General features: G+C 36.1%; 1 protein-coding gene across 2 annotated transcripts in view; it reads right to left on the bottom strand.

The window, feature by feature from the left end:
- Positions 1-23,068, bottom strand: part of SWEETIE (HEAT repeat-containing protein) — a 74,946-nt gene that overhangs the window by 11,920 nt on the left and 39,958 nt on the right. For both annotated transcript variants that reach the window (XR_016530135.1, XM_039035175.2), the window contains exons 25-32: positions 19,610-19,766; positions 17,478-17,627; positions 16,900-16,949; positions 16,466-16,565; positions 16,247-16,303; positions 16,067-16,134; positions 2,138-2,231; positions 1,585-1,811 (exon numbers count right to left, since the gene is read on the bottom strand). Coding sequence is in view for 1 of the 2 variants with exons in the window: in XM_039035175.2 (XP_038891103.2) it covers positions 1,585-1,811; positions 2,138-2,231; positions 16,067-16,134; positions 16,247-16,303; positions 16,466-16,565; positions 16,900-16,949; positions 17,478-17,627; positions 19,610-19,766 (903 nt within the window). In the remaining variant the exon portion in view is untranslated. The remainder of the gene's footprint in view (positions 1-1,584; positions 1,812-2,137; positions 2,232-16,066; positions 16,135-16,246; positions 16,304-16,465; positions 16,566-16,899; positions 16,950-17,477; positions 17,628-19,609; positions 19,767-23,068) is intronic.

Raw genomic sequence — 23,068 nt, 5'->3', positions numbered from 1 at the left:
TCAAAACAAATAAATTCTCCTTTCATTTCATTTTAATCCTGAAGATATCCATTCTGTGTAAATTCACTAATTTCCGAAAGTGTCATATCTTCAACATGATCCACAAGTTTGAAGATATTAACCGGTGCCATAGGCACTTTGACAGCAAAAGAGATAAAAGAAGAATTCCATAGTAAGATTTGAAACAATAATAAGTAATATTTGAAAAAGTGAAAGGCTAAGAAGAATATCTGCTCCATTCATGCCAACTTTACAAATCATTTCAATCTTTAAATTGCCAATGGAGACTTCATCAAATTATGAAAAGATAATTGGTGCAAGGAGTTTACTTAGGATGACATATTAAAGGAGTCAAGAGTTTGAAAAAGACATGAACAAGTTCTAAGAGAACCAAATGCAGCATAACACATCCTTTTGAACAAGAAACAATTTTTTAATTAATTTATGAAAAAGATATAAAAAGCTCAAGGAAATGCACTCCCATTGAGAGAGAAGAACAGAACACCCAGCCAAACTAAAAACACAGAACCAAAAAAGAAAGGGAAAAAAACCCAAAAAACAAAGAACATAGCTCTCCAAGAACAAAAGGACCCAACAAACAAAAAATGAAAGAAGAAAACTCCACAAAGATAGTCAGAGCCACAAAGAGCAAGGCACCATAGCCAACAGCAAAAAGCAGAAAGATCACCAACAAGGCTACAAAAAGGAAACTCCAGAATAAAAACGAAGTAGCATAAAAAAAAACAAGAAGTTGCCAGTAGAACCCTCAGAAAATCAAAACTACATTTTAGGCTTAATCTCTAAAAGAAGTCCCGGATTCTGCACCAAATTGAAATAGATCTTCCTTAGTGAAAGGAGAATGAAAGCATAAGGACGATCTTGGCTTAGGAGACCTAAAGAATCTGAGAATGAAGGATCTATTGAAGGCAGAGGGGCTTCTAGACCATATTGCTTATCATCATTCAAAGAACAAAGACCAACTTAGAAGAAGACAAACATAAATTTACAACTTTACAAAGTTGAGGAATTATTTGATTCAAGAATAGAATGAAAGTGCCCAGTAATGCTGGATGTCTGTTTGGTTCTGCATGTTGCTTCTCTGTAGGCTTGTCCATTATTACTGCATTAACTAATCAGTTACCGAAAATAAGAATGAAAATCATTTCGAAGATATATTAACTAACTCTGCCATTCCACAATTCTACCACAAAGATCGGACACTTTTCCAAATAATTACATCTCAAAAAAATGGCAAATGTTCCAACTGCCTGAGAAACCTTTCCTTTCTCTAAAAATGGGTGGAGGGACAAGTATGTTTTCCAAGAATATCCCCAATACAAAAATGAAAGATTGCTGAAACTAAGAACTTAAATTTACAGAATAGACAAGAGTAAACAAAATAGTGAAGGAAAAATGGCCTCGATCCTTCCAGTGTCGCTTTTAAGGAACGTGCCACTTATCAATAATGCATAAACAAACATTTCTTTTTTTAAAGATCTATAGAAATAAAATACTGATAAGGTTGACTACACTGTGTTCGTCAAAAATTGTAACTGAAGATAGGAAAAAATTTATGGCACATACTCGGCAGCAAAAACTCTGGTTCGATATCTAAGGTGCTTATCCCTCTGAATCATAATATTGGAAGACTCTAGAGCATGTCCTGGTGTTGGAACTCTACTGTGGCCAGAAACCATATTCTCATCATCATCTCCAATGTTCAACTTTAAGTCACTGTCTTGAGCATTTGAAGGATTATTTTCTGAGTTGGATCTATACTCAATATTTCTCCTTGTTGATGTAGCAAGAACCTGAACAATTCAGCAGTTTAAGTCAGGTACATCATATATCGAGAAGTGTTGAAAATATTACATTAATGTAAACTGACTTCAAATCCCAAAGACCACAATACATTTATAACGACAAACATCCAAGAACATGCCAAATTGACCTAAACTTTGTAATCTTTTATCATACTATTATTAAAATCTTAATAATACAACGGAAAAGGAGAACCCATTATTTGAACAATGGCTCTCACACAAGGATGTAAATAAGTCAAGTACTTCAATCATTTTCCAATAGAAGATGGAAAAAAAAGAACATCACATGAATTTGGGCAAGTAAAAGAACTTACAAGGTTTCGACATATTGTTATCCAGTGAGAGGGGCATGAAGGGCACGATGCATAGAGTAAGCGCATGATTGTGGTCCTCACCATATTTGCAATGCTGCAAAAGTCACATAACAATAGTCAGGAATTGAAGATGTTTGTAACATTTGACAACCATTTTTCCACACTCATATTCTAGATGCAAAAGTCACATAACAATAGTTTCAAAAAAATTGCGTTGGAGTACACAAGATAGTTGATCCCCTGTCATTGGACCCCACATAATCAACATTAACTCCACTCCTTATTTTTAAAAGGAAACGAGTCTCTTCACTGAGATAATGAAATGAGACGATACTAAGTGAATAAAAATACAATAAAGAGACAAATCTAAAGCCAAAGGATCAGTTAGTGTACCCGGACATCTCAACTAGGTTGACACCCCCTTAGCACTCTCATTATATCCAATAAAGTAAAGAACTATCCAAGACCGAGGTTCCAAAAACAACTAGGAATGAATACAAAGCCAAAAACAAAACATTACAAGAGCTTAAAACAATACAGGACAACTACAACTGAGAAAAACCAGCAATAAAAGATTACGATGAGGAAAATGAAGGCCTTCCAATTAAGATTGATGTCTTGGATGGAGAAATCTTCAAAGGCTTTGGAGAGGGAATATCACGAGGAAGCATTAAGCCGAGTTATCTCGAAACGGATCATCCAAGGGGAAGCTTTGTCATGAAAAACATGTTGATTTCTTTCAACCACAGTTCATTGGACCAAATCAACCTTGGTTTTTCTTTAAACTTAGGACCAATCAGCAGCTGCAAAACATTGTCATTGAACTCATTACCAAAACTCCAATCTTGGTTTTTCTTTAAACTCTCCACTTCTAAATCACATTTTTCGATTTCTTTTAGCAAGGCTTCTTGCTCTTTTCTTTTCTCTCAAAATCTGCATTCCAAGACTTCAACGCTGTCTTGATTTTTCTTAACTTCAATATTCAATGCTCTTTCAATTACTCAGCAGCTTTCTTTAATGTCTAGCCAACTGTTGCAAAATCTGAAAGGAAAAGGTCCCCACTCAAAGGAACCAGCTTCAAGCAAAATAGGAAAGTGATCCGAAAAAGTGTGTGCTTGTCTTGCAATTCTAGTGTTTGCAAATATCTCATTCCAATTATTAGAGAATAAGAACCTATCGAGAAGAGCAAGAGATATCACGTTGCCTTCGCGTGACCACGTAAAACAACCATTGCTAAATAGAATTTCCATTAAATTTACCTCAGCAATGAAATAATTAAATTTTCTCATTCCTCTTGTCAATCTCCCCAAAGGAAAACGTTCCTACATTCTTCTAGTGATGTTGAAATCTCCTCCAATACACCAAGGCCCTTCACAGTAATCCGAGAGAGAATGTAGCTTTGGCCATATAAACTTCCTTTCTCTATAATCAATAGATCCGTAGACATTTGTGATCCAACAGGACTTCTTACATATAGTCAGGCATTTAATGGATATAGAATAACCCCCTTTCAACACTTCAATAACTGAAATTTTACTTTCATCCCACATAGTTAATATTCCTCCAGATTTTCCAAACGCTTCAACAAAGGCCCAACCAATGTCTTTCAAGCTCCATAATTCTCTGATAAAGTTTGCATCAATTGATTCTCTCTTTGTTTCTTGAATTAAGGCCAAATCCGGATTTATTTTCTTTAAGCTTCTTTTCAATGCCAATCTTTTGGAGTCATCTCCTAAACCTCTTGTATTCCATGAAAGAATCTTCATGATAGGACAAAACGAGAATGGAGCTCTTTTACTGGACTTCAACCGAGGATCAATTCACAATCTTCAACCACTGAAACCAGGTTTTGTGGAATTTCCTTATTATCTATAGGTTGAAGGGATGAGGCACCAACACGGCCTATCATTGTCATAACCATAGTGATTCCCTTCCTCTTTGAATTCCTCTGTTTCTGATTTTTCTATTTCTTCACTGCTAGCATAGGCTATTGAGTCTCCATCTGAATCGCATAGACTGTTTTGAACAACGTTTTGTTGGGATTCCGAGGTACCTCGTACAAAAGGCATGCTTGAGCCAGCAATTTTGAAATTGGAATAAAAAAAAGAACAAGATTCAAAAGAAGATTTATCTGATCTGTCTAGGAAGATCCCATGAATTTGGACTTTGATGCAATACTCTTTCAATTACTCGACAGCTTTCTTTAATCCCATGAATCACACTCTACTTCGTCATCCTTCATAACTTGATTTAATCGGACAGTATCAATTGGATTGGTAAAATCATAAACAAATAAATCTCCTATTACCTTGCTGGATGCGTCAATTGATGAAATATCACCAAAATTCAAGAAAATATTACCCCTCTTTTCATATGTAATTTCTATCGTTGTAGGGATGAAACCACAAAGATTTTCCTTAACTTCAATTTTGGCTTCTAAGACATTAAGAAAATTTAGTGATTTGATAGCAATATTTTCCAATCCACCAAAATAAGCGCCGATTGCTTCAAATATTTGTTTGTTCCAGCAGTCTAATGGAGATTTTTAATTGAGATCCACCCGCTGTAGCCTTTTGAATACCAGGACTCTCGATTACTTCATCCAATGATCCTCGATCCATGTCAACCAATGCGTTCTCTGCAAATATTGGTTGATTATGACATTTGATTGAAAATAAAGTTTCAATATTTCAGTAATTTCTAACCAACTATCAAACTCAAAGAGGCGTGAAACAACCCATAAATTATTAAAATCTGCTTTGAATACTTGTGAATTCTTTATGACCCAATATCGCCTTATGCTCTGTTTATTGGGTACAAAAACAAAGGACTTAATGCTCTATTTATCAGGAGCAAAAATAGAGGTTCTTTTTTCAATATTCTTTTCTTTTTTTTTATTCACCTGTGAGAGTGTTGAAGTGTGGTGATCAAACCTTGTCGTTGTAGGTTCCGTATGATTTTCACTCTTGTTAGAAGACTCATTGATTTGCATCATTGGAGCTTTTCATGAATTCTTTGATATTTCTTTAACATTCTCAAAAATGTGTGCTAGCCGTTCAATAAGTCACCAAAAAGAACATGGATGAAAAATCGACCTCCAGACAAGGGCCAAACTACACAACGCATAATCCAACTTGAAGATTTTCAAAACTTTAACAGCCGCATTGTGCCCGAGCCATCTTTTCCGTTTTTTATGTAAAAACGAGACATTGGTCCTTGTATCAACTCAATGATGCTTTCTACAAACCAGCTTAGTTGAGACTTAGATAAACGTAGGAATTTGTCTGCCTCCATGTCTTCAACAAGGAAGACATCAAATTCTTTCCAAATACAGTAAGGAGTGTCGTTCACCTTGCAATTTATAACTTCCATGTTCGTAGCTCAACGGAATGGAGATGGGTGACGATGGTCAGAGTAATGCACACAATCAAGGAAAGGAGTTTTAGGATGATCGGAGATGGAGGGCAGAGTTACTTACCGGAGATAGTGAGAGGGGAGAAGAAAGAGAGAGGAGAGAGAAGAGAGCATACTTACCTCCGCAACTATTTAACATTAGCTTCACTTCCGATCCCACTATTAATCAAGTCCCGATCTTCTTCCACGAAAGCCACTACTCTTCTTCGAGGGCAACTATTGGATAGATCCCCTTACACGTTTAAGGTCCATTTGCTCTTGGACTTCATCTTGTGAACCATCAACAAATCGTGCAATTTGGTAGTTTTCATTCTCAGCCAAATTGGTCCGTGCACTGAGTCGGTGGAATTCCTCTATATAGTTTGCTACAGTACAATTTCCTTGCTTGCATGTTTGGTATTGTTGATATAGCATCTATTCATAATTAGCTGAAAGGAATCACGCTCTCATCATATTATGCATTCTCTGCCAATTCCTTCTAGGTCTTTTACTAATTGCTCCTCTATTTATTTGAACTTGATCCCACCTAGCTGAGGTGCCAGACTTTAATTTGAAAGTAACCAACTTGACTTTTCTTATTTTTAGGCGTATTCATATAGTCGAAAAAAATTTCAACATTCTTAACCCAATCAAAAACTGCCTCCACACCTATTTTTCCACTAAAAATCGGCAAGTCGATCTTCATTTTATAATCTTGCTGATGCTTTTCATACCCATTTTTCATATCCATTGTATTGCCTCCTTTCATATTGTCTCTCATTCAGAAATTGTGAAAAAGGTTTTCTTTATCACTACTTGCCTCTGAATCTTGATCTTCTTAGAAGTAATCTTGGTTTTATGCCATATTAATCACTGCACGGATCCTTTCTTGAGAAGGTGAACGACTGCTATTATTGTCTCGTATATGGTTTTGTTGATTTTCATGGTCAATCCCTCTGTTACTTGCAGTCTTCTGTTCCTCTTCTAACCTTTGTGGTTGTGCAACGGTTAATTGCTCCAGCTACCATACCATGGTGCCTAAGAGTCTGCGCATATCTTCAACAGTTTCTTGAATCTCTCTCTATATTTCCTTCAACAGATAACAAGTGTTCTGTTGTTGATTTGTGGAGGAGAATTTCAGGTGGATGGGTCTAGGCTTCTTCTTCCCTTCCCTGGCTGGTGTTTGCTACGCACTTTCCAGCCATGACTTCCAAGGGATCTTGGGCTCTGGTACCAAATCTTGGTGTAAACCAAGTTCAGGAAAACATTCAATCTTGAATAGTAGTACCTCAATAATTATCTCATTAATGAAAAGAAGCCAGCTTATATACTAGGTGGGCTTCTAAAACAAACTTATCATAACAGTAATTAAGTGTTAGCGGCCATTAACTAATAAAAGACAGCCAACTTAAAGAGCTCCTAAGAGCACAATACAGCGAAGACTTCCAACTCAAGACATTAACGAATTACATCAAAGGAAACGAGATAACCTGTATAAACTACTGAACTCTTTCAAACCAAAGTTTTGGCTGAACATACATGCCAAATAAGTTTGACAACATGCACATGAAACAGGGATGCTGCAAGACCATGTAATCAAACAAAAGAAGAAGGGAGGAAGCTGGATAATGAAGAACCCAAGAGATACACAACAGTCTTCAACTATATTCGAAAAGTGATATTCCCTAATGTGTAGTTTCAACCAATAGGACTACAGAAGAAACAATATGCAAAGGAACATTCTGAAGGACTTTAACCCACTTTACACTAATGAAGACCACAAGCTTCTTCCACAGTTGAAGAAAATTTGGATGGTATCAGAGAAGGAGACAAAAGAGAAGCACTCAACTTTGGATCATGAACACGTTTTTCCTCATCCCTTTGAAGCAAAATATCAAAAGCTTCCCCTATGTTCTACTGAAAATAGTTCCTCGGGAACGGGGTCCAAATGATGAAGATCCGATTCTTCACTACTCACACTAACAACTGAGTCTTCATCACAATCATTGGGATGAGAGAGATGGTTGGAGGAAGAATGACGAGCAACATCTCCAATAAATTGAGTCTTTGAACCTGGGATGGAAAGGGTTGAATAACTAAAGACCTTTGAAGAACAATGACTCCTTGAAAAGTTGTGAAGATAATTTTCCTCTGACATCATAGGAACTTCCCCTCTCACGAGTCAGAATTATCTACTAAAAATTGGAGAGGAATGATTAATAATTCTCCAAGTATAATGCAAAGGAATAGTCGGAACATATCTCCCAAAACTATTCACCGGTCTCAAGGGAAAGATCCAATGACTGTTGTGCTTCCATAGACTTGGAATTAGAAATCTCATTAGAGTGAAGAGAACAATAAGATTAGACCTAGCTAGTTGAGCTTCTTTAGAATCAAAATGATCATTCATTTCAACTCTAACGACCAAAATAGACTTATCGACATGCAGCAAAGGATCGTTAGAGTTTGGCCCTTGATTGTCTAAACTATCAAATAGACAGGTATTATTCAATTCTGGCGCAGATCATCATCATTGAAAGTAAACTCTTCATCTTCCATAACTTGCCTAATTCTGGCCAAATCAATAGAGTGTGAAAAGTCTTTGGCAAATAGAACACCATGACTTAAAGACTTCAAACTTGGAGCTTCCAAAGGAACAATATCTCCAAACCAAAGAGAGAAATCTCTGAGATTTGGATACTTAATAACAATCTGAACTGGAACAAAACCACAAATGTTGTTTTGCACCTCTATTACTGCCCTGGAACAATCTAAACCATTAAGAGTTTGTGTAGAGAGGCCTCATTTGAGTACCAACTATTGCTTAAAAAAAAAGATCTTTGAAGGAGTCTTCGAAGTCCCATTGAATATGAAAGAGTGATAACAAAATTTTCCAACATGCCTACAAAAAACCGCTTCATAAACTTCTTTAACCATGCCTTCTAGAACTGTCAAGTACTTGAATGGAAAAATAACTTAGAAATTTATAATCACGGATGAAACCTCTTTATTAATGTCAGTCAGGTGATTTCTATAACGGAACTTTTTTTTTTTTTTCTAAAATGGAAACGAGCCTCTTCATTAATAAAATGAAATGAGACTAATGCTCAAAGTACAAGAGAATTATACAAAGAGCCAAAAGGCCTAAGGGTAAGAAAACAAGGCTAAAACTCAGCCCATACAAAAGAGCAACAAGAACAAATGGCTCCAACATAAACCAAGACTAGACAGAACAGAATGGACAATTACAGAAAAAATTCAAAACTAAAGAAGATGGTGGTCTCGGCTTTGGAGGTCTGAAACCTAGAAATTTGGCACTCCTTGCTAAGTGGAGTTGGAGATATTTTAATGAAGCAAATTCACTGTGGTGTCAAGTTGTACATGGTCTTCATGGAAGAGATAATTTCAATTGGCATATGCCTAGAAAGTTCAGTCAAAGTCTATACCATGGTTAAAAGTTGAAACCTTAGCGATTTTTAAACTCAGTTGTGGTACCAAAATTGGATTTTGGCTTGATCCTTGGATTGATTTAGTGCCATGGAGTTCAAGATTTCCTAGCCTATTTAGACTTGCATTATAGCCCTAGGGATCAGTTCCAGGATACTGGGATGAAGATACATCTTCTTGATCTATCTTCATTGTTGGTTGCTGAAAGAGGATGAGATTGTTGAATTTCAAAGTGAGTTTGATTTCATGAAGAAGGGTGGTTGAGCATCCAGATTGTCATATTTGATCTTTGGAGTCTTCTGGGATTTTTCAGTGAAGTCCCTTTCGAAGCACTTGGCTATTTCTAATCCTTTGGATAAGTTGGTTTTAAAGCCTTATGGAAGTCAAAGAGCCCAATGTGAGTTAACATCCTCATTTGGGTTATGATTTTCGGGTCTTTGAATTGCTCTTCTGTTCTTCAAAGGAAGCTCCCTTCCCACAGCTTGTCTCCATTTGTTTGTACTCTCTGTATGGCTGATAATGAAGACCTGCAGCACCTCTTTTTTGGTTATTGCTTTTCCAGATCTTGCCGGTGGCACCTGTTTTCCTTCTTTAACATCCATAGGTGTTCTGTGAGGAGTTGAAAGGTAATGTGGTTCAGATTTTGGTAGGTCCAACTTCCTATTTCTCAGTTGATTTGGTCCAATGCATTTAAGCGATTCTGGCTGAAACTTGGTTCGAAAGAAATTAGTGAGTTTTTCATTTTGAAGTTGCTCAGGTTAATACTTCTTTCTGGCATTCCCTTCCCAAGTCTTTTGCAGATATTTCCACTCAAGAATTATGCTTAAATTGGAATGCCTTTATATTTGCAGCTTAGTATTTATGTTGTATTTGTTCTTGCACTTTTTACGTTTTATGTTTTTCTTTGGTTTGGATTTTGAGCCATAGTCGTTTTTTATATCTTCAATGAAAAGATCTTTTCCTTAAAATTAACAAATAAAAATAAAAAATCGATGAATTCCAGATAAAAATGATACTTACTAGACCAATGCTCCAATTTTAGATGCAAGTCCTCGTAAAGTTGCCATTTTCCATTAAATTTGAAATTCGCAAAATACTAGTCAAACTTTATCAAGACCTTGCCATCCATAAATGGATTAATGGAAATTTGAGACTGAAAATAATCTTCCAAAGCATACTAAATTTCCTTCCAAGAGTAATGTGGGAGCAGTCTAGTAACTACAATAACAAAGTCAAACTTTAATTCCAAAAGCTCCCTCTCTTTTCGAAACCAAAAGGAGGATTCTTGAAAACAAGGAAAACTATAAATTACTTCAATTGAACCAGTAAACTGCCTCAACTTGAAGTTTGGAAATCAACTTTTACAAAGCTTCTCAAATTTGGCTTACAACTCTACAATTTCTCGAGAGGCTGATCCTTTTCAAGAAAACAAAAAGAATCAAAGTTTAAGTTTCTCAGCTTGTCAAACTTAGAGAGAAATCTCTTTTTTAAATGTAAACATGATTTTTCATTGAAATAATGAAATGAGTAGCTCAAATTACAAAAGAGGATACAAAACATTAAAACAATAATAACAATAATCTTAGAGCAAAAGTCTCTATAACCCTTTTCCAATCATCATTTCTTGTCAAAGCTGGTTGGAACATGGATATTCATTCTTGTTGTACTAAAAAAAAAGTTGTACTAAAAAGCATGGATATTCATTCTTCCACCAGTGCTAGACCCAACGGCACACTAAAAATATCTTCCATAAGAAGATTTAAACTTAGATAATCGTATGACTCCTGAAGCTCCACAATCTTTCTTATGAAAAAATGATTGTCCTGGGAGATGCAAAAGCTCAACCAAACTAGCTTCCAACCAACGCATAAGGGAGTAAGAAAGAAAATTATTTTGCTTTTTGCTCTTATCTTCCACAAACAACCCATTCTCGTTATACCAAATATGGAAAAAAAATTATTACGGATGCAGGAACTGTGAGTTTCCATCATAGCATTGGAAAACCTCACAAAAACCCAACAAATGATAAAAACCAGCTTGTGATCAGCTAGAGAGAGAGGTCAAAAACACAAAACAGGCAAAAGAGGCGGACTGCACAGCGGAGGCAGAGGCCAGATAATGTAGAACCCAATGAGAGAGTTCTATTCAAATGATCAAAATCTAGTCAACCCAAGATAGGGATTCTCTATTTATTGAATTACATGTGGGATAGGGTAACTAATCTTGAATTTACTAAATTACCTCAATTCCTATTACATCATCATATTCTATCCCTCCTAGAAAACAAAAAACTCGTCCTCGAGTTTCAAAACGAAATGAAGGTAAAAATAAAAAAGTAATCCACTTGAACGGAGACAACTCTGAACATCCAACATCAAATAATATCCAAATTTCATGATTCAAGCCAACAAACCCAAGAACTTATTTGTTCAAAAAATCCTCTATTGCAAAAAAGATATGCAGAATTCTTAGAAAATGAGAAGAAATTCATTTGGTAAGTGTGAAGAAAAGTCAATTGGGGTTGAATTTTAATTATTTCAGTAGGTTTAGATATGGGTTGGACTGCAAATTCCATTAAAAAATGGACTTCAAATTTGAACTGGGCCTGGGGATGATTTTGGGTCCAATTGTGTGGGTCATGCGCTAAAAAACCCAAAATTGCAGTAAGAGGGTATTGGATCTTCTTTGCCGGGTCAGGAAAAAGGAAATGGGTCAGAGAATTGTTCGATTCGGGTCGGGTCTTGGGCTGCATTTTTTAGGTCGGGTCAGAAAGGGAAAATCGGGAACAAATTTTATGAAGATCTCACAAAGCTGCTTCATCTTCTTCTCTCTTGTAGGTGACTATGATTGGTTTGTTCTTTTTGTTGAGGGTTGTAAATGGATTGTAAACAGTTTTCCAATGATTTTCTTTGTCAGCCACACGATTTTCTTCTTCTTCCTTCTTCGTTGGTTCTTTCAATTCTATCCTCTCAATTTTTAACGTCAAAATACCCAAATGAAAATTTGTGTGGGTTCCCCAATTTTTCCAAAGTTTTTAACATCGATTTCTCTTCCAAATTAGGTTGCGCAATCTCCAATTTGAAAATGGTTTTGTTGTTTTCATTCCCAATGACAATTTCTTTAACCTTGCTGTTGACAATTTCTTCAATTTGGATCTCATTCTCCTCATCTTCATCGGAGGAATTCGAGTCAGTCCTAGTAGATTTTGAGGATCGGTCTGAGCTGTTGATAAGTTCTTGGGAAAATACGACCTTGCTCTAAATTCCTTTGTTGCATAAACTTTGGAAGCAATCTTGGTTGTTCTTGAATTTTTGGAGGAACAGTTCTGTCCCAGAAATCTCCTTTGCTGTTGTTGAAATCCTTTGCTGTCTTACAGATCTTGGACTTCAGCATCATCTTCTTGATCTCTACCTTTGTTTTTAGACATTCTGCTCAATTCTTTAGTAAATTTCTCCAAACCTTGATGCATATCTACCAAAGAGGTTGGCATTGCCGCAAAATTCTCGTTAAGAATTCTAATGGACTGCTGAACTACTGAGAATCTACTACTGAATAACCGTGGGGGAGAGGAAGATGCTTCCGCATCATGAGGTTGGAGGTCGGGAAGCTTGGTGGAATTTTTTCCATCCATCAAGTCCCTTCATGAGGATGCTCTGATACCAGTTAATGTAGAACCAAATGAGAGAGTTTTATTCAAATGATCAAAATCTAGTCAATATAGAGAATTACATGTGGGATAGGGTAACTAATCTTGAATTTAAAATTCCTATTACATCATATGCAGTTAATGTAGAACCAAATGAGAGAGTTTTATTCAAATGATCAAAATCTAGTCAATATAGAGAATTACATGTGGGATAGGGTAACTAATCTTGAATTTAATAAATTACCCCAATTCCTATTACATCATATTCAGTTAATGTAGAACCAAATGAGAGAGTTTATTCAAATGATCAAAATCTAGTCAATACATGAGAGGAGTTCTCTATTTATAGAGAATTACATGTGGGATAGGATAACTAATCTTGAATTTACCTTTTTTTTTTAAAATGGAAACGAGCCTCTTTATTAGGAGAATAAACTAAGACTAATGCTCGAGGTACAAGAGAATTATACAAGGAGCATGAATACATATCATAATGAGACTAAACAAAACAAAATGAAACCTAAGGATCAAGAAGCGCACCCGGACATCTCAACTAGGTTGACACCTCCTTAACACCCTCATCATGTCCATACAAAGGTATTAAGGCCAAAGAAGTAAGAGAAAAGTGTGATACAAAGAGAATCCAAAGCTAAAATCTAGGCAAAATGTCTAAGGAGCAGGGGAGATTAAGCCTGCCAATTCAAATTTATATCTTGTATAGTGAAGTCTTCGAAATCACTACTTAAAGAACACCAAGCTGAAGCGTTTCTTTGTGCTGAATCAAACTAAGCCCTCCAACAAGTTTCTTTATCATGGAAAATTCTTTGATTTCTTTCAAACCATAGATCTCCAAGAATAGCCTTAACTATATTGATCAAAAGTAATCTTGGTCTCTTTTTAAGAGAGGGACCCAATAGGAAATTAAGTACATTACTTCTAAAATTGTCTCCGAACACCCCAACAAAGTTAAAGTTGTAGAAAAAAGTCCACCAACAGCTTTCTGAGTATGGGCAATTGAAGAAGAGGTGTTGCAAGTCCTCCCATGCCTTTTTGCATAAAGGACAAATAGAAGGCGATAAACAGGCCAATTGAAGTTTTCTTTGCATGACCGCGGAACAATTTAGGAGCCCGAAAAGCATTATCCAGATCTGGATGTTAACTCTCCTCGGGCTTTTTGTCTACCATAGTGCCTTGAAAAGGCTTTTATCCAGTGGGGACGAAGGGGAGAGATAATGGGTGAGAGATTTAAGTGTGAAGAATCCTGATACTTCCAAAGACCATGATCTTAAATTTGGTCTAGCTGAAACTGTCTTTCCTGAGAGGAGTAGTAGCAAGGCTTGAAATTATAGTATTTCCTCATCTTTAAGCAAATGACGAAAAACAATGGACCAAGAGCTCAAAGAATGATCCCAATGAAAAGCTATGGAGCCCCTTGGCAACAAGGTGATCCTAAACAAACTTGGATAGAGGGTAGACAAAGGATTGAGTCAATCCAAGGAATAGACCAAAAAGCAATTCGAGTGTCGTCCCCAAGAATGAAAGAAGCCAAAGACTCCACTTTTGACCAGCTTCTTGAGATATTAACCCAAGGGCTTCTCAAACTATTCCCACATTTCCCCAAAGAATGCCAATTGAAAGGACCTTTCCCATGAATACTAGCGATCACTTGTCTCCAATGGGAGTTTTCCTCTACCATAAAACGCCAACCCCATGTAGCAAGCAAGGCCGAGTTTTTAATTTTAAGCCCACCCAAGCCGAGACCTCCATCATTTAAGACCGAGAGACAATGCTCTAATTTATCAGATGGTTAATTTTGCTTCCTTTGTGACCTTCCCAAAAGAAATTTCGTATTAACCTTTCTATTGTAGAAATCACTTTTTCTGGCATTGCAAATAAGGACATATAGTACGTTGGGAGATTGGAGAGAACTGAGGTGCATACCCTTCCTCCTCTTGAGAGATTAAATCTTTTCCATTTATCCAATTTTTTATGGTCCTTTTCTATCACCGGCTGCCAAAAGGAGGTTTGCTTTGGGTAGCCCCCTAATGGCAAACAAAGATAATTGAGAGGTATTGATTCGACCATACAAGTGAGCAGGCCAGCCATTTGTATCAATTCTCCTTCTTCTATGTTGACTCCAATAAAGGCTGATTTTTCCCAATTCACCTTCTGTCCCGAGCACCATTCAAAAAGACTAATTGCTTCTTTCAGTTTAAATAGTATTTTGCTATCATAGTTGCAAAAAATGAGGATATCATCTGCAAATTGGAGTAGTGGAACATGAATCTTCTCCTTCCCGACCACAAAGCTTTCAAAAAGGCCATTTCTGTACAGCTGGTCAATAATGGCACCCGACACTTCACTGACTAGAAGGAAAAGAAAAGGGGACAAGGGATCACCTTGCCTAACCCCCCTAGATGTGAGAATGCGGCCTCGAGGTTTTCCATTAATAAGAATAGAGAATTTAGGATTTTGAATACAACACAAAATCCAAGAGATCCAACAAGAATCGAAGTTTTTTGCAATCAAAACCTTTTCTAAAAAGGTCCAGTCCAGCTGATCAAAAGCTTTTTCCATATCAAGTTTAAGAATCCACCCCTTTTTCTTTTTTACTCGGTAATCTTCCACCACTTCATTACTAAATTACCCCAATTCCTATTACATCACTGGAGACAATAGGAGCAACGCTCAAATATGGCGAGAGAGGCAGACTACATCTGCAACAAGAAAGGATGGCAAACAAGGGTTAAGGCTCCAGTGAAAAGGGCGGGATGATCTAGGTGTTTGACGAAAGAGGGTAGAGAGATATTATCGACAAGGTCAGCGCTGACAGACAGAAACTGGTGAAAAGGAAGGATGAGCTGAGCCAACGGACAAAAACCGACAAACGGAAGACAGCAAAATGGCCGGCAGCAGCGTCAGGCTTAGGTCAAAGAGTTAGGGAATGGTTAAGGGAGATAAACCATCAAGGAGAGAGAAACCCTAAGGAGGTGGGGGTAATTACGATGAAGCACGAGCTAAGCAAGCAGACAAAAACGGAAAAGACTGGCGACAGTGACAACAACTAGGGTTAGGTCTCAGAGTCAAGGAAGAGAAAGAAACCATCGGGGAGAGAGAAAACCACAAGCGCCTTCACTTAAAATCATGAGAAAACTGTCATTATAAAGGAATTACATAAAAAGTATATAACAAAACAGCTAAATATTCATTGAACAAAATGCACCGAGAAGCAAAGTTTCTTTTCAATCAGATGATCTTTTAATAGATTTAAGTCATTTTTCTGCTCCTCCCTTGTATATGTAACCTGCGTGTTCAACAAACAGAAGTAGATGCACTGTAACTAAACATCAGAGGGAAAACAAGAATTCCCACTTAGAACAAAACCACAAAAAAAGTTGACCCTCAAAGTTTAGGCAACATGAAGAAATTCATTCATAGCTTACTCTGAATCAGTTTCTTCATCCAACATATGAAACAAGCTCTCTTCTATTTGCTCATCGATGATGGGTACCTAATAAGAATACATGATCTTAGACATAAATTTCATGAGGGATGCAAACGAGCCATCAAAATGGGAGGAAAGAAAAGGAAAATAGGTAAAGTAAATAGGAAAATAAACATACTGGATCCTTTTCAATAAGATGCCGAAGAGTAGATATGGCAAGATGTCTTAATGTTGGCTGCATTCCCAAAAGAAAAAATTGTGTGATAAAAGAGAGAAGACTAACTTTATCAAGTCTTAAATTTCGTTTTTCAAGGAGAGAGAGAGAAAATACTATTTAGGAGTTGGAATCTTAAACAAGTAATTTGGAAGCTCATTTCATAATCAGGAGGGTCTAGACCTGTTTAGAGGCTAATGTTGGGAGAAGAACTTGCAAGTGGGAGTGCACAGAAACGGCTTGTGGGGCAAACAAAACAAGTTGTTGAGTAAATCGGACACTCCTGCAGCAATAGCATGTGACAGACTATCATTGCCAACAAAAGGGCAAAATTGAAAAGGAAAAGAAAACAACTATTTCATTTTGGCCAAAGTTAATTGAACTTATGCATTTTGGATGTCGCAAAGAGTACAATGGTCAGACACATTCATGCTCCAATGTTCTCCACGTGAGTGAAGCAAATAATAGTCATACTAGTAGATTATACCAGACAGGTGAAGAACTGAAAGGACAATAATTTGGATAACATATTGGTCATGCATTTAATTGAACTTTCTTCTCCAACAATGTTGGTGTGTGGGGTGGGGTGGGGGGAAGAGATGAGAAAATCAGCTTACTCAAGCATGATTGACGCTTCTTGCCAGGAGCTTATCTCTGCAACAACGGACTGAAAGTAACACCCATTATAGATAAAGAATTTATTAGTCCTGATAGAAAGTTTATAAATAAATAAAGGCCATTATGTGTAGCCCTTGTTCAATCAGCAGGTATTTCAATGGCTTCAACTTCTATAATCATATTTGTAGAAGCCCTTGAATTTCCAATAAAAGACTAACTTTTAAGACTTGTAAGATATTTTGTTTCAGAGGTGGTGTTTGTTCCTTTTTTTAATCCTCAGCTAAGCTATGTTCATCAATTACGTCTTTTGAGCTATGAGTATGATCTTCAAAGACAAGAATGAAGGATAGGAAACTGTTCGGAGGAGAGTGGCGTTCCAGCTTCATTTTGTATGCTACCTTTTTTTATGTTCTATAAATTGAATATGTATATTGTATCTTGATCCTCTTAGGTGAGAGATTAGCTTTTCTCCCTTATTTTCTTAGTTTAAGCATTCCACCAATAAATATTCCAGCTTCAAATTAAATGAAATGTATCCAACTAAACTTGGTTAAGAAAGTTGAAACACTAGTAATACCTTGCAACGTGAAAAGAAAATGCTCCCTGGGGCCAGTTCAGGACCAAGAACAGCAACAATAGCATTTATTAGGCGACCGACTCCTTGCTGAAGGTCAACTAATCCATTCTCCTCTGATAGAAGGATATCCAGTGCTAGGCCAAGAGTCGCCTAAAAGAGATAGAGACAAATTTGTATGGAAGAAAATATCAAGGAGTCATTCAGATAATTAAGAATAATGCAGGAAAAGAAAAAAACGAAAATGGAAACAATGGCAAGCTGCATCAATAAAATTAATAGTTGATTGTCCAAATGGGAGTTGAGAGGACTCTCCACCGAGAATTCAGATACCAGAATTTTATATTTCTTTGTATGCGTAGACAATATCAGAAATTTAGTATAGTATAATCAACAGGAGGGTGAAAAGAATCTAATCAAGTTTGATATAATCTTTTTTTTTTTAATCGAAACGAACTTTTCATTGATATAATGAAAAGAGACTATTGCTAAAGATACAAAATTCATAATGCAACGATGCAAAATGAACATATAAATCTAGACATCTAGGGATCAATAGGTGTAATTGAGCATCTCAAATAGGTTGACACCCCAATAGCACCTCATTATATCCGTTTACAAGATGGAACTATTAAAGCAATAGACAAGCGACGAATTGAAATGCTCATAATTTCCGACTGGTTCCATAACCGTCAGTAGCCATTACACTAGAGGCTACCTATATTACTGTCCAGCTGCTGTTTTTAACAACAGTGAATCACATACAATCTGCAGCATTCTGTAAATATATAGCTACAGCCTACAGTTCTTCCTCATGAGAATCCAGCTTTCATCAATTTTCATCAACTTCAATTATCATGTTAGTTTTATCCCTCTTAGTAGGAAATAAGAAAATATTCATTCTCATCTCTGAACTGTGTTTTTCAAAATATTTCAATTGGTACCTACAAACACTAAACAGGAGAGCCCTCACAAAGAAATAAGAACAAAAATTTACGAAAAATGGCCTCAAAAAATGAAACCAAAAACATAACAAGAAGTGACTCCAGATGATATGAAAACCATTAATAAATGAAAATTAGAAAATAATTTAGTCAGAGAAAATCTGGAGAGAAATATCTGAGTCCAAATCCTAAATCTCTTCACATGATCCTGTACACCCAAATACAAAAATAATTAATATATATACAAAGACTATCTATTCCTCCCTAACCAAAAAACGGAAGGCTGACAAAAGAAAAGGAATCCCCCCCTCCCCAAAAGGAAAAAAAATGAGAATTCTAGTGTTTCTAGTGTTTCTAGCGTTGTGTATGGTTTTGGGACCTCTTGTATGCTTTGTCTTGCTCCTCTTTATGTTCTCTCTCTCTCCCTTATGGAGTTTGTATTATTGAACATTATTCTCTTTTCATTTCATCAATGAAAAGTTTTATTTCTTCTTTAAAAAACAAAAACCCAACGATGTCCGCAAGATTCTCTCAAACCTCAAATCTCTCTCCCATCATCATATGAAAAAAATTGATAATATCTATGAAGATTGTGGGATTACTTCATATACACTATTATGAACAAGACTACAAATTAGTTGCTTCTTAAACCATGAGGAGTGAAGCAAATAAGTAAGAAATAGGCCCAGCAAATGTTTCTTTTTTCTTTCCCTTTTTTTTTTTTTTATAAGAAACAATTTCAACAAATGTTTCTTTTTTTAAACAAAAACAGAACTTTTCAACAAATGTTTCTTTATTCTTAAAAAAAGTTAATATGCTTATGAAATGTTTCTTTATTCTAAAAAAATCTACGATAAAGTTTATTGATAGCTTTATCAAGATGTTCCTCTTTTTCTTAATTTTCACGCTAGGATCTCAGGTTCAAATACTTGATATTCAAAGACTTACTCTCCTTTTCCCTTATAATGAAAAACTAAACTGTCATAAAGACAAGTTCAAAAATACAAACAGTAAATTCAAGCCCTCAACAAATGAAGCAAAAAAGTAAAAAATAGTGCCCAACAAAAATACAAAAATTACAAGTGCTCCAATAAAGAGGCTAAAAGGCAGTGCAAAGATAAAATGTAACCAAGATCGGGTTCAAAAATGAAGATTTCAAATTTTAAAAATGCTCAATCATAATTCGAAGACCTGAACTTGGGATACATAGGACAAGCCAGCAGCTTCAATAGTCAAAAGAAGTCCATGCAAAGACCATGTCTGCAAGCTGGTAATTGAACTCCGAGCCAGCATAGATATTGAATTCACTGTCGCTGTAACTAATGTTGACAGAGCTATCCCTCCTGCACTGGAAGTAAAGGAAAACGCATAGGTAAGGAAATTTTTGACATAGAAGTACATAAGTACTTGCAGACCACATGAGTTCCATACAAGAACATTGGTAAAATAAATTCAGACACGTTTCAAGAATGAAAAATATTTTATATTTAAAATAGGAAAAATGATGATCAACTTCTTTCAGTCTTAACTGTAGAAACTTGATTAAATTGGATCATTCCTCATAAAGGCCAAAGCAAGAGGACACTATCGTATCTACCTCACTGTGAATGCTGCATATGAACCTGTGGAATAACTTATATAACTTGCTTGTTCATTGCCCTTTCTTTTTTTTTTCTTTTTTTCTTTTTTTTCTTTTTAATAGAATCAACGACTTTCATTGAAAAAATGAAAGAATAGAAAGGCATTCGAAAAGAAAATAAGCCCACAAAGGCACCCCTTCTAAAGAATGGGCTTCCAACTAAGTAAGATGTTACCTAGGAAATAATTATCAAAAAAAAACTTCAAAACCAAAGCCCAGGGCAAAATATGAAACCTCACTCAGTCTGCTTGTTCATTGTCCTTGGTAACTCAATCAGTCTGGTGTATTTTTTCTTTATAAGAAACATGAGTAATAGACTAAAGACAAAAGAGGGAACAAAACAGCCTACAAGCGGGGGAAGAGAAACCCCCCTCCTATGGCCAACATAAATGAAATAACCTCTAATGGTCAAAAGACAATTCCTAGTAGCTATATAATGCCTGCAACGACAATAAAGAAAAGTAAGCAAATGCAAACTTTTTCATTACCCTTCAAAAGGCCTTCCTCTTCCGAGTTGAGCATTTTCATTTGTTCACTAAAAAGTTCTGATTCTTTTTTTAAAAAATAATAAAAATAAAATAAAGTCTAACAGAAAAGCAGCTAGTTGACCGAAACTTAAAAACGTATAGCTTAAAAGGTAAAGCCAATTTTTTTTTTTTGAAAAGGTAAAGCCAATTACCTCCCTGATACTTTTTTTTTTCTCTTTTTTAAAAACAAGAAACTTCTCCTCCTGTTCTACCATCCATTCTGTCCAAGTTTGCTTCTCTAATTGAAGCCTGTGGACTTGAGTTTCATGAAATTTCTCCATTGGTTTATGAAGTCATGTCAGTTTCTAAGTTTGCCGAGCATTGTTTCGCCATACATGAGGCCTCAATGTTTTGGTTCTTCTCTAAAATTTTAAGCCTGTTTGATTGCTTTTATGATTTTTTCAACCTTGTTATATGACGGTGGTCATGAGTTTTCATGAATTTCCTCCTTTGGCTTTGGAGGATGAACCTTATTGGTTTAGTTCGACAAAGTTTTGTTTTGGCTTCTCTGAGATATTTGGTTTCACTTACATAAAAAGATTTTATTTCTTTACTAGACATATGATCTTAGTACGAGAAGTGAGGAAGCTGAAGCACATTTAGTTGATATAGAGATTGATAAATCTTCTATTGAAAACTCTTTTGCATAAGCATTTGAAAGCATTTTTTCGGTTGATGACAAAAGGAATTCAATTGAAGTTTTGAAATCAACAGCTTCAGTAGTTAACCTTCAATTCCTCCTATACTTCATTCCTTAATTGAGGTTTGTAGATTACAGATGAAGGAAATAACACCTCAATCACCCACAATTAAGATCTAATTGTGTTTCACTGGTTTTAATGATTGTCCTGCAATGTGTAGTTCTTCCTGGTTCTTCAGCGGCTTTGGAGGTTGTGATGTGTAGTAGGATTAGAATATGTGAAGGGTATCTCGGTTAAATCCATAATTGATTAGAATTTGGAATAGTTTTTTTTATTGATTAGGAAACTATGATTAGTTTCTTTGGTTATTAGAATTAGGATTAATTTCTTTGATTAATTAGGATTAGGATTAATTTGCTTTGCAATTCTCTATAAATAGAGGATGTCTTCTTGTATTGATAATTTTGATTAATATTAAAGACTTTGTTGACTTGGTTTGAGCGCTTTGGGACAGCCCAACTTAACGCCTTGTCCCGGTGCACACTATCCAAACATTTTGCAGACTTTTCAATTCAAGAACTGAGCTTAAACGAGCGGGCTTTCATCTCACGATTTTTAGTAGTATTTTTGGTTGTTTTGTGTATTGCTGATAGATTAAGTCTTGTGGCCATGTTTCGTTTGTCATTAGTTAGTCTATTGGCTGAGTTGTAATTGGTTTCGCCAGACATTTGATCGTATGTATTTGTTTGATATTTAGGATGATTTGGAGATGATGGAGATGCTAAGGGGGTGTCAACCTAGTTGAGTTGTCCGGATGCACCTCTTGATCCCTAATTTTTGTTGCTCGTTGTTTCCTTTTGTATAAGATAATGAAATGAGACTAATGCTCAAAGTACAAAAAGAGATACAAAAGTACAAGGAGCTAAGGATCAACAGGTGCACCCAGGCATCTCAACTAGGTTGACACTCCCTCAGCACCCTCATCATATCCACAATTGATCAAACAAACAAAATCCGAAGAAAAAATAAACAAGAACACAAAAACAAACTAGAACAATACATCGCGAAAAAACTTAAGCTGGAAAAATAAAGGCATGCCTAGTTGAGATGCCCGAGTACGCCTCCTGATCCATATGTCTTATGCTTTATGCTCTTTGTATAACTCTCTTGTACTTTGAGCATTGGTCTCATTCAATTATATTAATGAAGAGACTTGTTCTCTTTTCAAAAAAAATAAAGGCACGCCAGTTTAAACCTAAGTCTTGAATGGAAAAAGTCTTCAAATGGCTTGGAAAAAGTGCACCAAGATGAAGCATTTAGCCGAGCTACTTCAAAACGATCCATCCACCCAAGTTGTTTGCCATTGAACACCCTTTGATTCCTTTCTAACCATATTTCAGCAAGCAACGCCTTAACTGCATTATCCCAAATCAACCAAAGGCCTACTTTCAAACTTGGACTGATAAGGAGTTGCACAACATTATCCAAATAATCACCACTAAAACCCCAAGCAACATTAAAAATAGAGAATAGCCTCCACCAGCAGTATAGATACAGTCAAAGAACAGATGTTGCAGATCTTCACCGGGCGCTTCACAAAGAAGGGAAATGGATGGAGAATGGATGGAGACAAGTAATGTGAGGGTAGCTTTCTTTGCATGACCGAGGAACAGTTTAACTGATTGAAGACCATAATCCATACAAGGATGTTAACTCGCTGAGGGCTTTTTGTCTTCCATAAAGCTTTAAAGAACATTTGACGAATGAACAAAACAAAGCTTAAAAATGTAGGATATTGAAAGGGCATGTTAAGGATTCCACATTGGAAAGATAGACCTCCCGA

This window comes from Benincasa hispida, chromosome 6, assembly GCF_027475165.1.
Source record: "Benincasa hispida cultivar pf3 chromosome 6, pf3_genome.v1.1, whole genome shotgun sequence".
Lineage (NCBI taxonomy): Eukaryota > Viridiplantae > Streptophyta > Magnoliopsida > Cucurbitales > Cucurbitaceae > Benincasa > Benincasa hispida.
This window is presented reverse-complemented; position numbering and strand designations above follow the sequence as displayed.